Genomic DNA, 13,723 nt, shown 5'->3' with positions numbered 1-13,723 from the left:
TACATCCTTCCTTGAAGAAGATGTTACATTAGTGGCTATATGACCAGATGTTAAGATGTACAAACTTTGATGCTCTAGATCTTTTCTTATTTAAAATGGGGTGAGTCAGGAAAAGAACTATTGACATACAATTGAAGTAAAGGAAAGGAAACTAAACTTTGTGCAAATATACATTTTTGGTGCAATTACTCAAATTTACAGTTGAAATAAATAAACTTATTTGCTATGTTTCTAATAAATGTAAGTGACTACTGACTAGAAAAAGGTAAAAGTATTTTTTTATTTTGCTGAAAGAACTTAGTCTGGATGAAGAAACAATTTTGAAAAAGGTAGAATATTTCATTTTTACATTTCAGAATGAAAATTTTAATTTTAAAAAATTTATTTCTGAATTTACTTCTGCTTTGTTTTGAGAAACGTACTAAATACTCTAACATGAAATAAAACATTTTGGTTTTGAATGAACAAAATATTTTTTGTGCAATTCAATATTTTTTCTTGAACTTTTCCAGTAGTCAATTATTCCACAATATGTCTGTCAAAAAAAATTGTTAATTTTTTTTATGTCTTGGAATTTCTATTAGGTTGAGCCATCAGTTAATCAGAGTGCTGCCTGAAACACAAACAATTAAATCCTGCTTCTATGTAGTTCATTCAGTAGTGCATTTAATGGGGGCCACTGAAATTTCCAGTGATGAGATAAAATGTTCTGCATGTATGCACTTAGTTTCCTCTTGGAAGAACAAATTTGTACCTTCTTGGCAACTGCCAGATTAAAGGGATGAAATTCTGGTTGCACTTGTCTTCTAAGAGGTCACATATCCCAGGTGTGAGAGAAGAAATAACATGTAAAAGTGTTTGATGTAAATTGCATAACAGGATGCCAATTTTGGGGTACGTAGCACCTGTGACAGGCACATCAGACACCTATTTTTTAGCTCTTGCATATATTCTGGACAGTGTCACATCACAAAAATGATACTGTCCGTACTGTGATGTCTAAAACACAACTTGATGAAAGTTCTATTAAATTGAGATTTATCTCTCTAAGCATACAGGACTAACAGCTCCTCCTGGAGGCTAATTTTCAGTCACACACTTCACAAAACAAAGAAGTAAAATTCAAAGTTTATCATACAATTAGTTACCAAAGCCAGAGAGGTAAATCCTAAGATTAGGCCACTTAACCAAAAAGCCTGCAGTTAGGTATGAAGCCCTTGAGCACCCTACTACAGTCTGGACAGACAAAGTCAGTCTGAAAAGCAATTTAAAAGAATTGAAATACCAGCTTCAATATTATTCAACATTTTTGGGGAGTTTTCAAGGAGGGATTTAAAAAAATGCAAATACCTGTTCACAGATCTAGTTTAACAGATTTAATGAGTTTAACTGACTCTGGACTTGCTTGAAAGCTGTTGGACTTGGCCACATTTCTTTGCACTAACTTCTTAAAAACAAGAACGAGATTTTACTATCCCAGTTTCACACTATTAAACATTTGGGTGATAAAATATCAAAAGCAAGGCAGAACTGCAGTAAAACTGCAGACTTCTTTCCTAAGTCATTGTATAAAGTCTCCGTACTGAAATGTACGTAACTCATACATTTCTCACAGCTCAGTACAGGATCTTGCTATAATTAAACAAACTAACAACAAATAAAGCGTCTCAAAAATTTCTTAAAGAAGGGGCATTGCAGAACTGACTGTACGGGAACTATAAGCTGTTCCCACCACCCGGCACTACATCCTTACTTTTAGGAGACATATAGAGTATACAGTTACAGTACATAGTACATATATTATGTATTAGTAAATTAAACAGCGGTCCTGGTTTCAGCCAGGATAGAGCTGGTTTTCTTCACAGAAGCCAGTGTGAGACTGTGTTTTGGATTTGGGATGAGAAACTGTTGATAATGTGCTGATGTTTTGGGTTATTGCTGAGCAGTCAAGGACAGTCCAGCTTCTCGTGCTGGGGTGCCAGCGAGCAGGCTGGGGGTGCACGGGGAGCTGGGAGGGGACACAGCCGGGACAGCTGACCCAGACTGGCCAAAGAGATATTCCCTACCATCCGACGTCATGCCCAGTACATAAACTGGATTTGGCCGGGGGGGCAGAAATCACAGCTCGGGGACGGGCTGTCGATCACGGGGTGGTGAGCAATTGCTGTACTGGGCATCACTTGTTCTTGTACATTCCTTTGTTGGTATTATCATTGTTGTTATCATTGTTGTTTCCTTCTCTCTTGCTGTCCTATTAAACTGTTTTTATCTCAGTTTAACCCATGAGTTTTTTTCCCAATTCTCTCCCCCATCCCGCAGGGGGAGGGGGAGTGAGTGAGCGGCTGCGTGGTGCTTAGTTGCCGGCTGGGGCTAAACCACAACAGCAGTGTTAGGGAATGTCCCCAGAAACTGGATCCTGATCACCCTAGTGCCGATGTGTTGGAGCAGCCCTTGGCCTTCATGTGTGCCAGCTCTCCAAAAGGATTCCCAGACACAGATAGGGAGACAGCAAGGGTCCATTCCCAGAAAACAGTCTGGATGTAGCTATCCTGCCCGGAAGGACAAGAGAATTAGTCCATCCCATGCCAGGAGGCTGCTGTGGCAGAGGACGGGTTTAATTTACCATGGCAAGCAGGTATCAGCAGTGCGATTCCTAGGCACTAGTGGCGAGCACACGCCAGACCCCCAGAAGGATGGCACACACTTACAGCTGGCAGGGCGTGTGCTGGGGAGCCGTGCTGCGATGGCTGGTGAGGTGCTGATCCATCCCTGGGCTGGACACGATTTAGGCAGCCTACAGCACCCGTATCAGAACGGAGTGATGAATGCTACTCCTCCGTTGCTGTATTAGGCCATTCCCTCACATAAATAAAGCGTTACTTCAGGCTGCTTTGCTTCTGTCAAATCCAACTTAACCGCTCTTTAACATTTTGTTGTTGTTACGGAGTGCTGGCAACAAGGACAAACTAACGGTATATCTTAACCGAGGTTAACTCTGATTAACCATCACTTTAAAATAGTCACCATCTGCTCTCAGTGTTGGCTTCATTTTCCATCAAAACAGCATATAAAACAGTCAATAGGAATTAATTTCTGTAAGAATTGCACAGGATTTAGGATCTAAAGAACGATTTATCATTAACCACAAGGTGGTATAAAAATAATCCAGAAACATGGATAATATATAATTATAAAAATAAAAATAGATAACAAAAATAATACTATAAATATAATTTATTTATATAAAATAATATAGAAACATGTATTCTGAACAAAAGCAAGGCACCAGTCTGTGCTTGACCACTCAAAGCATCAGAAATTTAGGGCTGTAAGAACTGCAAAACTGTGTCCCTATAAAATGAAAAAGCAGAATGGCAGATACGCAATTACTTTCCAAATGGACGTATATCTGTGCTCATCTCAGTCTCCTCCCTATAGCTGCGCTTTCTCACAAGGAACAGCAAAATATATCTCTTGATGAGATTTTCCTGTTTATAAGCGTCTCCAAAGTAGACAAAACAGAATATGATCCTAAAAGTCTCTAGAACAGACAAGAGATTCATAAAAGGATTGTTTCTTTAGCCAAAAAAGTTCCAAGTCTGAAAGCAACTATTTGACAGAAGTTAGTGCTAGAGTGAGAATTAATTTTCTCAGGGAGAAGAAAAGAAGAAATTACTGACCAAATAACTGACCACGTTCTTATAACATCCTTTGGTTTTATGAAGAGAAACAAGGTACTTACAGATATTATGAATATACAAGGTAACAATTCCCTGTCCAGGCACTTTCTGCTATTGAAGACATCCTAACAATTCTGCCCATTTTCTGGAAGTCACTGCTTTGAAAGCATTTCACAGCTATGATCTCTAACCTGACTCTTCAAGAGATAAATCAAACCAGCTTAAATGGCCTAGTACTCAGTGGACTCACCTTCAAAGCTGGTATTAGAAGTGTACAGGGTTAGTGGGTAAAAGAGCTACATAGTACATTTGTTTAATACACACATTAAAGAAGGTTGGGTAGTATGGCAAGTCACATAAAGTCCCGACTCTCCTTTTGTGCCAGGTAATACTCACACTAAGGGTTACCTACTTTCCTGTATGCTAAAACCCCTAGATTTCCTAAACTGCACTATGAAGTGCATTGAGTCAAGACCAGTTAGAAACAATATTTGAAGTACCCTGGAGGGAAGGTATGGTCTCTCCAACAGTCATTCTTGCATCATGATGGAGAACGTGTTTTCCAACCTTTACCAAGGTCAGATAAAATATGCATAGAGTACATTTAGATAGCATGAAGTGTGAGTGCACAGTTTTATCTGTCCCAAGGTACTAATACTTTTTGTCAAAATTAAATTGCCCTGGATCCACATGAGGTTCTGAAGTGCTAATGTTTGTGTGGGGAATATTCCCCAGGTGGATACATCTGTTTAAAATGCATATACTCATCCATCTGCCTAGTGTAAATTTAAACACAGGAGTTAAGAGTGAAATAACATTTTTGCCTGAATCGGAACACAATTCAGTGCATGTCAAGAGCAGGAAGCAGATTGTAGTAAATTACACAGTGTTAAAATTTCCTCCTTTGAATCCAAATAACAAATTTTCAGTGTTACAGCTATATGACATCAAAACGTGGAAATACCCTACAGGATTACCATCTCGTGTACTGATTCTGAATCTGTAGACTGAAAACCGAATCTGACTGATTCTTTTTGCTTGGGTTTTGTTTTTACTGAAGAGGGGACCTCTGTTATGAGGCGACCCCTTCCCCAAGCTCCCCACTATCGCAGCTTGTAGGGGACAGTGACTGACAGGTCAGGAGGCCACAGACCATTTCGTTTTGGGGGCTGCTGTTTGGATTTCAGCGAGGAAAGAAGAACAGGAGAACACCATGCCTGCGGCCAGTACGCTCACTGGTACTGCACACCCGTGCAACCCTGGGAGCTGCGGTTCCGCAGCCGGCCCGCCCCGTACCGCTCAGCGGCTCTGCCGCCTGCGCCGAGGGACCGCCTCTGCCGCGGGGCCGGCCCCGGCCCCGCTCCCACCGCGGCAGGAGAAAGGGCGAGCCTCCCTCTCCAGATTAAATCATCTCAAGGCTTTTGTGCCTCATCAAACTAAAATAGCCCCGTGCTGCCTGCGCAGAGTCATTTGTTAAATGAAACTAGTTAGAAGAGAAGGTTCATTCAACGCTTAAGCTTTTTTTTTTTTCTTTTTTTTTCAGGCAACGCTGGTGGTGCTGAGGAGCGCCTGAGCAGCGGGCTGGCTCTGCCTACCGGCAGCAGGTATTGCACTGCACTCTGCTGGCTCTGCCACGCATTTTTGCTGATGCAACCACAAACCTTTCCTGCTGCAATTACAAGCACTTCTTAAGCGATGGCTTAATGAAACAGGAAAGGGAGAGGGACCTAATAAAAGATAAAATACTGCCAAACTTTGAGCCTTGTATATCTGAGGCTGCGCAGCCACATCACACTGACAGAGCTCTGGAAAATCAAACGTCCTTCCCTGCCCCTTCTTCTGCCCAGTCCCCACCAGCTCACCTGCCGGCTTGCTCCGGAGTGGGGGTCCGGGGCACCCTCAGTCAGGAGCATACTGCTGCTCCCTCTATGCCCCAGCAAACATACCACAAGAAGTGATATAGCCATTCACAGTTACACAAAGGCAAGCGATTTAAGGAGCCACTTCTCTTTAATGTCAGTGAAGGACCTAGCCTAGGCATCATATTAAACAAACAAACAAACAAAAAAAAAAAGCCCCCAATCCTATTGCTAAACAGGTAGCAGCAACTAAGAAATTCAAAATGTTATGATTTTCAACTACTAAGATATAGAGTAAGGCGGAAAATATTTTGCAGCCACGCTACAAAGCAACAGGGCATCCTCATCTTGACTACCTCCAATATAGAAATCTTTTCTTGTATTATGTTCCTATCCATAGTTAAATGATGTGGGATGAAGAAATACATGTTAAACAAACCCTCACATTCTCAGACAGGTATCAATCACTTCAACTGACAGTAGCTTTCTCTCAGTGGATTCCTCACGGTCTCCTCTGAATCACCTATCAGAAGTGAGATGAAAGACAAGACGAGTCACTACCCCAGTGCAGGCTGGCAATATCTCTTCCTCTATAATTATGAGATGTGCAAAAAATGTAATGAAACTCCAAACCCCTTTTCTTTACTGCTCAAGGGAGATCTTGAGCACAAGCTCCCAATCGAGGAAGCCTGAAAGGAATAAGAAAGCAGCACTATATGATAATGATGGTGCTGAATGCATACAGAAAATGTGGGAAATTGAGCACAGAGCATGATAAAAATATGAGACAGAGAAATGAAAATGATCTGGTTACTGCATAAGCTTATGGGCCCTGGAAGACAGCAAACAGCGGGGGATGAAATTGTGTCCAGTTACTACTTTAAGATGACAAGGTGACGTTCTGGTTTTGGTGTCTCAAGAATTTTTCCACTGGGATCAAGAAATACTTGTAGGAATAAATATCACACTTGCATCAGAAGGAAAACTTCACTCCCCGAGCTTCACTGAAGTGCTAGAAAGGTAGCCAAGAAATTCCAAGGCCGTTCTGAGCGGCTGTGGATCAGATGACATGCAGCTCAGCACTTCGGTATGAACAGCTGAGAAGAGCACAGAAGTGGATAGGTAGAAAATCCCAAAAGTTCTACTTCCCAGAAAAAAAAATACTCCAAATATATGTGTATAGAGAGATCTATGGAAGATCCAGAGTTAATTGATACACATTTGTATTAAAATATTAATAATATACTTTTTTTAACTGCTACATATACATCCATTGTTTTCAATACAAGAAACACCTAATATTAGTAATACGCTATCAAAATGTTCTTCTATTTCCTGCAGTTTGATTTTCTGTCTTTTTGGACAGAAAAGATGGCTGATAGTCAAGCTTTGAAATAAGATAGATTAGTATTAAATAAATAAATTAAAGGTTATAAATTTTAATTTCATAAACCATAGTTTATCAAATAAATGGGCTCTTTAATAAAACTAAGGTAACTAAATCATAACTCTGGGTCTATAATCCCCAATATTCTTTTGAGTGGAGAAGGGAAACCTGTGGGACAGCAGCCAGGCATCTTTAGGTGGCAGGAAGACCACACTGCCAGACGGAATGAAAGAAACAGAGCAACAGTCTCTGAAGATGGCAGCTTGGTTGAATGTGAGACAGCCTGCATGAATATGTATGGGTCCAGGACTAGTCAACAGTGGGTGAGGATGAGTGGGTATGGGAACCCAAGTGGGTGCCAATAAATGACTCTCTGGTACATCTGAATAAGTACGGCTGGGGCTGAACACCCCCAAAGCTGATTGTGGGTGGTGTCTACATGACTGATAACCAGCACAAGAAAAGGAAAAAAAGCACCAAGGGGATGTAAGCCCTTAGTACCCTTCAGCCTGATGGTTACAGATGCTCAGAAAGCAGCATCGACACTGATTGTCATTTCTCACCAAGCAGCTGTTCATGGACACTAACCAAGGGAAATAAACATAGTCACAGTCACTCACCAGCAGGAAGTCACCAAAGATTCACCTCCTGACTGTCACTCACCCTCATCTAAACAAAGGAAAGCATTTTCCATTTTCCCTGCTGCAAGGGAGAGGATTGCAGGATGACTACCTGTTTGTATCTTTTAACCTCCTGCTCTCATCTCCAAAAGTAATGTTGCAGGGAAGAATCAGCTGTGTTGAGACATCCCACAGATACAGAGAGCAGTCAGCAAGTTATCCATGGCCCGGGGGTAGAAGACTATGAGCATCTTCGAAGTATTCATAAGTACTGCTACTCCTTGAGAAACATCCCCTAAGAAGCAACAACACAGTGAACCTTGCTGCCAGCTTCTGGGTAGGGATATGTTTCTCCCACCCTGAGCTATGAAAAGGTGGAGAGTTGGGCTGGACTTTGCTGCAGGATGACAAAGGCAGGTAGTCCTTCTCAAAAGCAGAAGGAATGATGCATTTATTTTCTGTACTAATGGCACAAGGCTGCGCTCAGGGCCGCTTCCACTGCTGACAGATGGAGACAGAGTAGAAGATAAAATGTTTGGCCAGCCAAGTGCTAGCCACAAATATTCCAGCTGTTTGAGCACAGCTGATGCTCATGTTCTGGAGAAATTGAAAGGGGGGGTTTGTGTTTCTGCTCTAGATATTAATTTTCTTTTTAAATACCACAGTCATGTCCACATTTTTCTTTGGGATTTTATATTTTTAAAAAAAGCATGTACCAAGTCACATGTATCATGGCAAAATTTCAAATGTTTAGGACAGCATAGTATTAGTTTTGGGAAGCTGTTCTACCCAGGCATTTTCTATACCACAAGGTTAACATAATTTTGAAAAATAAAATTACTTAAATTAGAACCTTTTTTTTACAAAAAAAAAAGGAAAATTTTACACTTCCTTACAAAAAAAAAAACCCAAAACAAGCTGAAAAAAAAAACCCACACAAAAAAGGAGATAAAAAAGTAAACAGAACCTAACATATAATAAAACAAATACTGATTATTTGGTATCCTTGCCCTGACCAGCTAAATTTTTGTTTACCTTAAAGAGCCATCATGGCAAGAACATAAAATACACAGACAATTTTCCACTTTGAATGCTGAGAAGTATAATTCTAATAAAAAAGGAACTACCATTCTTTCAGCTACTTACCTCTTCCTTTCTATCTTCTTGTAGATTGCTGGAGCTGAATAATAGAAATATCTAATTTTTCATTTCATTTTCATGATCTAATTCAGCTACTTAGAGAACCTTCTCTAGCCTAAATGTGAGTAACAATAGCGAAGTGTGCTGAATCTAACAACTATCTTGCAGCCTTTATGTGACTTTTTAATTGTATTGGATATAAAATACTTTGTGTAGAGTATAAAAAACTATTGTATTCCCCAGAATAATCTACCTGTTTATATGCAACACATGTACTCCATATTTGCTTTCAATTCTGTACTTTGTTGGATCACTTGCAGGGGTAATCAATTCCTCGTTTTTGTACCTGGCAATCAAGAAAAAAATGAACCCATTAATAGCAACTACTATTCACTGTATTAATTTACTAGATTTTTACATCCAGATACCATTTACTATCATTGGAGTTCTCTCTATAAATCTTCTCTACTTGCGTAGAGTGTTTTCCCATATGTATGGATAGATACACATTGGTTAATGACAGCAAAGGAGGACCATCATTGCAGTAAGAAAGTGGAAAGAGAAGATGTGCACCCAAACCAGAAGAGCAGGCAGTGAAGTAGAGAGAAGATGGCATGTGACTTGAACTTTCTGGGCCAGTAGCCCTGACACAAGATGGGAAGCAAACTTCGTCTTGGATCACAGTAGAGCATTTCAGCTCAAACAAGGGAAGCAGCAACAGGTTTCTGTCTCAGGTTAGGTCTTCACAGTCCAGCCTGAGGCTCTCACATATACAGGACAGCACTTGTCTGGAGAGGAGGGCAGCTTCAGGGATGTTACACTCATGTCCACCTCAACGGAGGCTGACACAGACTCAACACAGATACAACCCATTACAACAATGGTGTTGTGCAAGTTTACCCAGGCTTAGCAAGTAGCCTGTGAGCTCTGTGTATTTTGCCGTTTGCTACTTCATCATCAGGGAATTCAATGGCCAGAAAGACTGGAATGCCTTCCGTAGTCTGCCTTCTGAAATGCTCAAGTTTGCTTCTCACACCGCACACAGCCATTCAGCAATCTGTCCTCCCACTCCTTCCACTGCAGTATCAACTGCTATGATCCAGCATATCTATGAGGATTATAAAGGGGGCTTAACATAGCCATTATGTATGTGACACTTAACAGTTATGCCATAACTTCCAAATGAAAAAAGCTTAACAACATTTTTAGAGGGCTAGGAAAGGCCGCTCTCCTACCATTGTACAACAGGGGTGGGAAATCCTTGTACAGTGAAGCAAAGGCTCACAGACATCTTTTCCCAGACAGTGTGAGATCTCAGGCGCACTAGAATTTCAGGAGCTCGACTTATTCTTTCCTCAACAGCATGTCTTTCTAGAGCCATATTTTCTTCTACCTGTTAAACGCAGGAAAAGAAAAGAAGCATCTAGCATCAGACTCAAATGGGGTAGAAATTCTAATCTCAAATACACAAAATTAAAAGATGTTAAATCACTATTGGTATTTGAAACACAGGCCTAAATTTCAGTATATCTTGTAATTCTGCTTGGATAGGAAGAAAAAATATTCAGTCCTGTACCATCCTTTGTATAGCAAGTCTATCCAGATGTTCTCTAGCACGGTGCCTGGCTGTGTGAATCTCTTTTTCCAAAGCAGACAACTCACTGGCAAACCGGATCCTTTTCTCGTCACTTGCATGAGACTTTTGTTCATGAGTCCTGTAGGACAAGAAAAAATATCAGGTAAGAGGAACCAATATGAAGCTTTAAGGTTGTTACTCATACACATTAGGCAACCAAGGGCTCTGAAATCATATCAGCAAGATGTAAAATCTAGTTTGGGAATTATTCTTAGAGTCTATCTGCCTATCCTAATGAACATGTGAAACAAATATGAATTTTCCTTCATTTTCTTTATCTCTGTATATGTGGTGCCATAGCTTCAGGTCTTGAAAGCTGACGTGGTCACATGGATGTGGTACCCCACAGTCTTAGTCCTCTGGTAACTGAGATCAAGGACCTGCCAAGCTTCCTTCTGGCCCCTAATTTTCCTTCCCATGTGTGCTGGTTTCAGCTCGGATAGAGATAATTTTCTTCATAGAAGCAAGTATGAGTCTGTGTTTTGGATTTGGGATTAAAATAATGTTGATAACATACTGACATTTTCAGCTTAGTTGCTGGCTGGGGTTAAACCACAACACCATGGACACAAGAAGGCAGAGGACTAAAGGTGTGTTCTGTGCCTGTTCACACCCTGATAAGAGTTGGGCCTTGCTTATGGTGTGCCCTTGGCTCTAGCACCTGGGAAGCTCTGCTAGCTCCCTGGGCTGTATCAGCTGATTTCACCTGAAAGACACAGACGGTTCATAAGGATTTGATGAACCACTGCATGCAAAAAAGCTGCCCTTGGGCAGGGGTGAGTGGGAATTATCATAGAAACGACCAGGAAAAGACAACCTCTGAAGAAATTTGTGGGTTGTTGCCTGAAAATCTGACTCCATAGATTTTTCAGAATTCCTAAAAGAAAAAATAACTCATGAACATTTTTAGGAGGAGCTAGCTCAAGCTCCTGCATGCGTGCTGATTCAGTAAGAGCCTATGCTACTTTTTGCCTTGCCAACAGGAGAAAAGAAGGGAGATGAAAGTCAGAAATTTCTAACATGGCTGTCATTATGGAACATGGCAAGACTCTTAAAGCATAACCCAACATGCCACAAAGCAAATGAGAAGACTTGCATGAAATTCAGTGAACAGCAGATCAAGACTTTATTTGCCTGGTATTCTAAAAATATTTCTTTGTACCATGTTTCAATGTACTTTAAATGCCAGCCTTGTTCTGCCATGTACTTATATTGATAAAATTTAAGACTGTTTAAAAAAATAGAGTATACAAATGAGTCTGATTTTCCTACAATATGCTATTTCTAGGATATATATTTCAAACAATCAAAGTACCAGAACCTGCAGATGTATATGATTTTTGCAATACGTTTTCTACAAACAAGGCAGAATTCATACTTGTAGTGTAAATTCTCTGTGTCTTTGGTGCAGTCACTGTGGAACATGGCAGAGCAGAAACAGTCAAATGCGCTAAGACGAATATTGCTGCCCACACATTTACTATAGGACTTCATATCAAGGCTGTTACTGAGACCTGACAGTAAGCCCTCTTGATATTAAGGAAAGCACTCAAAATGTTTAAATTGATCCAAACCAGAAATTCGGGAATAGTTTAGTAGTTCTGTTCAAAAATGAGTTTTGTATCCCAGGCAGATATTAATTTATTTTGGTTTTAAAGATGTTTTCAAGGATCAGAGTGGGAATTAGGGGAACAACTCTGGGTTGAAATATAAGATTGAAAGTAACACTCAGTCATTTAGTATTCCAGCCAAAATAGATTAGTGAAGAAGAGTGACAGAGAAGCCTCCAGCCTTGTCAACTTTGAAAAGAGCCCTGGCCAAAAAGCGATACTAAATGGGACCAAAGCCACTACACAGGTCATATGGGACTAACAGAGCTTTACCTTTTCCTGGATTCTTGCATTGCTTCATGAGCCAAGGTGCGTGCCCTCCTGGCACAGAGTCTGCATGTCGTTTTTCCCAAGCCAGATGATTCGTAATAAGCAGCCTGTCTGGAAGCAGCCCTTCAAATATAAAAGACATTGTTATAACCCAGCAATTCTGGGAAAATGTGAACTCACAAAAGTCAAAGAAATTACTTTAAATGAGCCAAATACCATGACTGAGCACTGTTCAGTGAGAAACCTACTTTGCATTCCTCACTAACGGCACTACGGTGCTGATTCTCACTGGTCCTTCAAGGACTTAATGCCCATCATCTGTCATTGGGGATCCTTAGGCATTTTATTTCATTCAGTTCTATTAAATTTATACTTCTCTCAGTCTCCAATCATTCAAGTGCTGTGATAGCACTTCAGTGCATCACGAGGGTACCAGCCTAATACACAAATCACACAGGATCCCTACATAACATTGCCCGTTTCTAAATATTCCTGCATTTCTATACTTCACATAACCTTCTGCATAAACTCTTCTCTTTCACAAGGGAAGCTGGACAGGGTAGACAGCTAGTTAGGCTAGTTAGGCATCTTAATGACTGAGGAGGGAGGACAGTGATTCTTAAGCAACCGAGACTCAAAGCTCCAGGCTTTGAGATAGAAAGAGCGTGTATCTTGTGGCTAAAACTCTGAGATTTTGTATGAGAGGAGTTAAACCTTTATTTAATTTTTAAAAAAGAAACTGAATGACAAAAACTATAATTAGGAATAGTCAGCTTCAGGAGAAGGAATATTCTCATGTCATATGCAAGAATGGGTAAAAATTGTTTCTATGATTTACAATAAATTTCATGGCAATTTCTCTTAAGTCAGACTTTCAATTGGAGCCTAAAAGGAAGAATTTTCAGCTTGGAGATAGTAAATAGGACACATCCTGAGATAAAAGGTCTGTGTAGGTGAGTTGCAATGTGGAAAGTCTAGCTATGCTGGTGGGAGGCTATAGACAAGGAGCATCCCAATGGAAGGAAGTGGAAAACTACCTAAATATCTTGATTTTAAGACCTGATTACCCAAAATAGAAACCTCTCTATTCTCCATATGTGAAATACATGGCACTTACTTCCTTGCTGCATATTCCTCAAGTACATATCTTGTCTGAATGTTGCGATAGGACTGGTCAAAGTGCTTGTGCCTCCTCTGGTAAAATGGCACCGCTACTGATGACATACTTCAGTCTGTTACAATCGGTAACTCCTGCAGAGAGTGAAATCACATTTAGCCATATATTTCAGACACCTAGGTTCAGTATTTTTACATACGTACACACATGTGTGTACATGTACACATGTATAAAATTCCACCAGTTTATGACAAATAGAGCCATCAGTGATATACATGGGCACCTCAGGATGTATTTTATCAGCCACGCAGTGAGCCATGGAATCATAGATGATTAGAACTAGAAGAGAATGTCAGATCATTTTCCCCTTCTTTGGAGATGTTATTTAAAACCTCCACAGAAAT

At 40.4% G+C, this 13,723-nt stretch overlaps 1 protein-coding gene across 1 annotated transcript in view; it reads right to left on the bottom strand.

The window, feature by feature from the left end:
- MYOM2 (myomesin 2) overlaps window positions 1–13,426 on the bottom strand; it is a gene marked incomplete at both ends in the record, with an annotated part of 72,291 nt that extends 58,865 nt beyond the window's left edge. Inside the window, 5 exons of the mRNA XM_081997409.1 lie at window positions 8,940–9,032; window positions 9,922–10,079; window positions 10,263–10,401; window positions 12,206–12,325; window positions 13,320–13,426. Of these exons, the coding sequence (XP_081853535.1) occupies window positions 8,940–9,032; window positions 9,922–10,079; window positions 10,263–10,401; window positions 12,206–12,325; window positions 13,320–13,426 (617 nt within the window). The remainder of the gene's footprint in view (window positions 1–8,939; window positions 9,033–9,921; window positions 10,080–10,262; window positions 10,402–12,205; window positions 12,326–13,319) is intronic.
- Window positions 13,427–13,723: the final 297 nt, after the last annotated feature.

This window comes from Phaethon aethereus, assembly GCF_964289735.1.
Source record: "Phaethon aethereus genome assembly, chromosome: 3".
NCBI lineage: Eukaryota > Metazoa > Chordata > Aves > Phaethontiformes > Phaethontidae > Phaethon > Phaethon aethereus.
Note: the sequence above shows the minus strand (reverse complement) of the source record. Positions and strands in the feature narration are given on the sequence as shown.